We start from the raw sequence: 3,432 nt of genomic DNA on the forward strand, positions 1-3,432 counted from the left end.
GTTGCGCTCGCGCGAGGTTAGCTGACACACCGGCTGGATGTTATGTTAAATTGAATAGGAATTCCTTCGAGTATAGAGTTTGCCGGATCTTACCGGCTTCTGACATAATTTACTCTGCTCGTCTGCCAGGGAAACTTGAGTCCCTGCGAATTCGCTTTCGCTGGCATGTGTCGTCTCGACTTAAGACTCGACTCTCACCCTCTCCCCTCGCACGACGCTCGTTATTAATTGAATATTTGTGCGCCGCTGCGCCGTTTATTGACATATACCTGCGCATACTTCGTAACGTACTTTCAAAGCGAGAAGGAACAATTATCGAAAAGCCAGCGCGAGTTTGTTTTACGATGGCGGGGGCGTTTACGCGGCTTCTTTCATTTTCGCGTGCGCGCCCGGCTCTGACGCGGCTATATATACGTCGGTGTATATACAATCGCCGCTGCGCTGGCTACAACGCGTCGGGGGAGTCTCGAGAAGGATTCTTACGTCGGTTGAATTGCACTCGAGAACGAGGTGAAACAGCGAAAGGGTGGAAAAAGAGGGGGAGGGAGGGAGATAAAGTAATGGCTGAGAGTGAAAGAGAATGAGCGAGAGAGAGAGAGAGAGAGAGAGAGAGAGAGAGAGAGAGAGAGAGAGAGAGAGAAAGTAAAAGGGGAGTTAGACTCGCGAGGGAGTGAGAGAGAGAGAGAGAGAGAGAGAGAGAGAGAGAGAGAGAGAGAGAGAGAGAGAGAGGAGAGAAGAAAAGAAACGGCTCGAGTTTTCCACTCGCTGGGGAACGGCGCAGCAAGACAAACAAATCGATGTGCATTTCTTGATTTCATTCCTGCAGCGCGCCGAGTATTATACACACACGTACGATCGAGCTCGATCCATCCTCGCATATAATGCGCGCGTAATGTCTGTCTCCTCCTCTCTTTCTCCTTCGGAAAGTGGGCTAATGCGTATAAAGTAAGTGTCCCCGTACACACTTGTGTAAATTCCGGTTCCGATCATCGATGAGAACTGCACCTGCGGCCGTCGGACGAAGTCTCTCTTTCGAAGCGGAGTGGAGGGGGCATCGTACAGCTCGTCCGCCGCGCAGAATTCAGGTTATCGCTTCGGTAGTCCCCGGCGGCGCGCACGTGAGCTCGATGATACGCGCGTGAAAAAAAAAACAGCGATCGGCCTATTATCTCCTATAGTGGATTTTCGGTATACAAGTATATCTGTCTTAGCGCAATAAATTACGCGTACACGCGTCGCTGTAGGTGTGGCGCGTTGCCAGGTGACACTGCTGCTTGTTTGTTTATATTTCTTTTCGCACATGCGAGTTTATTTATAAGTATATATAAGCAGGAGAACGTGAAAGTGAGAGCGCGACTGACTTCGCGAAGTGAAAGTCTAGCACCATATGTGTGCGCGACTCGTTCCCGTGTATATTTGCCTCCGGTATAGATAGGTGACTTTTGATCGGGACAAGTATTTGCTCGAATATTCCGTGCGGGGCCGGTGATGGTACGACGAGTGTATGGTATCAGTGACACTGCAGAGTCGATCGGAAAACATGGAAACGAAGGAAAATTGCCTGTCCGCGCAGCTGAAACTCGACGAAGCTTGCGTTACATTAGCCAGCGAATTGGACTCAGCGAACCTCTGGCTCTACACGTTATCGGCTGATTGCGTTGCGGTGAGTTGTATATCGTACTTTATCGTCGTCAAACGAAATCGGATCTCTCGCGCGCATTGTTATCGTCATCGGATATACCGGCGCGCATCAGCAGCATAATCGTACAATAACAAAGCGACTTCTCTACCACTGCAGTGTCCCTACACGAAGACGGCCAAGTTGGAGAAATACGAGCCGTTCGACTTGAGCGTAAACACGGCGAGGTCCCAGTCCTGGAGGGTCATCGAGAGCCTCGGAAACGAGACCTACATCTCCGCGTCGAACAGAGAGTATAAAAGAGAGAAACATTGCACATGCAGAGAAGCGCGAAATTTTTCACAGCACACATTTGCATTTCAGTGGCCTGCACTGTCAGCTCGCGCCGAGGCTCGGCGAGCACGGGATTTACGAATTCACGGCGCGCGCTAACGAGAGCTGCGAGCTGCGGGTGATCAAGGAGCCAGAGAACCCGTACATTCGTAAGCGGCCGTTTCATTGGATCAAACAATCCGATCCGCAGCAACTCGATTAACGCTCGATCTCCTTTCATGTTGCATGCGCTATATATACCTGCAGCCCTGGGAATCGGACTCGGTCTGCTGGTCCTGCTGCTGACGAGTCTCGCGCTTCTAAAATTCATCCGCGGCTGTATCGACAAATGCCGCAGCAGAGCCGCCGCCGACGAGGACGAGCTGGAGGTGGGAAAAAAAACGGCGAAGAGGAGGGTCAGGTCGCTCGATACCGTGCGAGGGTGAGCCGCGATATCGATGACGTATGCTTATGTGTATGCCGCGCGGGAGGAAGAGTAATAAGGATAATTCTCCCGCAGAATGAGCATCCTCCTGATGATCTTCGTGAACAACGGGGCGGCCGGCTACGCGCTGCTGGAGCACGCGACCTGGAACGGCCTGCTCGTCGGAGATTTAGTGTTTCCATGCTTCATGTGGATCATGGGCGTGTGCATCCCCTTATCCATCTCGGCGCAGCTGTCCCGCGGGAGCTCGAGGCTCCGGCTCTGTCGGGCGATCGTCAAGGTGATTCCTTTGCATTCTTCCTTTCGCCCTCCTGCGACGAGCTCGCTTCTGCGTACTCGCTTCTGGTACATTTGTATCTCCGTCTCCTATAGCTCGCTCGAGTTTGTTTATTCATCTTCCTCCTTTTTTCAGCGCAGCGTCTATTTGTTCGCCATAGGACTGGCGCTGAATACGCTGGGAGGGCGTAACCAGCTCGAGAGAATACGGATCTTCGGGGTGCTGCAGCGCTTCGGCCTGGCTTACCTGGTAGCCGGCATTGTTTACGCGCTCGCCGCGCGCCCGGACGATAAACAATCAAAGGTATGTAGTGCCTTGATGCTGCGTTATACGAGCTTGTATTTTACTTCGTCTTCGCTGCTTATTTTCTGTTTCGCCGCAGCGAATGCTGGGGGACGTCGTGGCTCTGATACCGCAGTGGATCGTTGCCCTGCTAATACTGGCAGCTCATTGCGCCGTCGTCTTTCTGCTACCCGTGCCCGGATGTCCGAGGTCAGTGCGCGCAATGCTCTCGAGTTTATTCTCCGACTTGTTTACACGGTAGATTTTTTATACGCATCGCAGTATAATGTTTGCCTACTGCTTTTGCGTATTACTCGTCCGCATCGCGTATAACAACTATAATACACAATAATCCTGGTTATATTATGTATGAAAATGCATCGTCGCTGATGATTGGCAGGGGTTACCTGGGACCGGGCGGCCGGCACGCTGATGGCAAATATTGGAACTGCTCGGGCGGCGCGACCGGTTACGTGG

At 52.2% G+C, this 3,432-nt stretch overlaps 1 protein-coding gene across 1 annotated transcript in view; it reads left to right on the top strand.

The window, feature by feature from the left end:
- The first annotated feature begins 1,052 nt into the window (after positions 1 to 1,052).
- Positions 1,053 to 3,432, top strand: part of LOC100113968 (heparan-alpha-glucosaminide N-acetyltransferase-like) — a 3,213-nt gene continuing 833 nt past the window's right edge. The window contains exons 1-8 of the mRNA XM_001600749.6: positions 1,053 to 1,663; positions 1,799 to 1,932; positions 2,003 to 2,121; positions 2,219 to 2,393; positions 2,472 to 2,676; positions 2,809 to 2,976; positions 3,056 to 3,165; positions 3,356 to 3,432. The exon at positions 3,356 to 3,432 is cut by the window's right edge and continues 93 nt beyond it. Coding sequence (XP_001600799.2) covers positions 1,505 to 1,663; positions 1,799 to 1,932; positions 2,003 to 2,121; positions 2,219 to 2,393; positions 2,472 to 2,676; positions 2,809 to 2,976; positions 3,056 to 3,165; positions 3,356 to 3,432 — 1,147 coding nt within the window. The 5' untranslated portion in view covers positions 1,053 to 1,504. The remainder of the gene's footprint in view (positions 1,664 to 1,798; positions 1,933 to 2,002; positions 2,122 to 2,218; positions 2,394 to 2,471; positions 2,677 to 2,808; positions 2,977 to 3,055; positions 3,166 to 3,355) is intronic.

Source organism: Nasonia vitripennis, chromosome 1, assembly GCF_009193385.2.
Source record: "Nasonia vitripennis strain AsymCx chromosome 1, Nvit_psr_1.1, whole genome shotgun sequence".
Taxonomy (NCBI): Eukaryota; Metazoa; Arthropoda; class Insecta; order Hymenoptera; family Pteromalidae; genus Nasonia; species Nasonia vitripennis.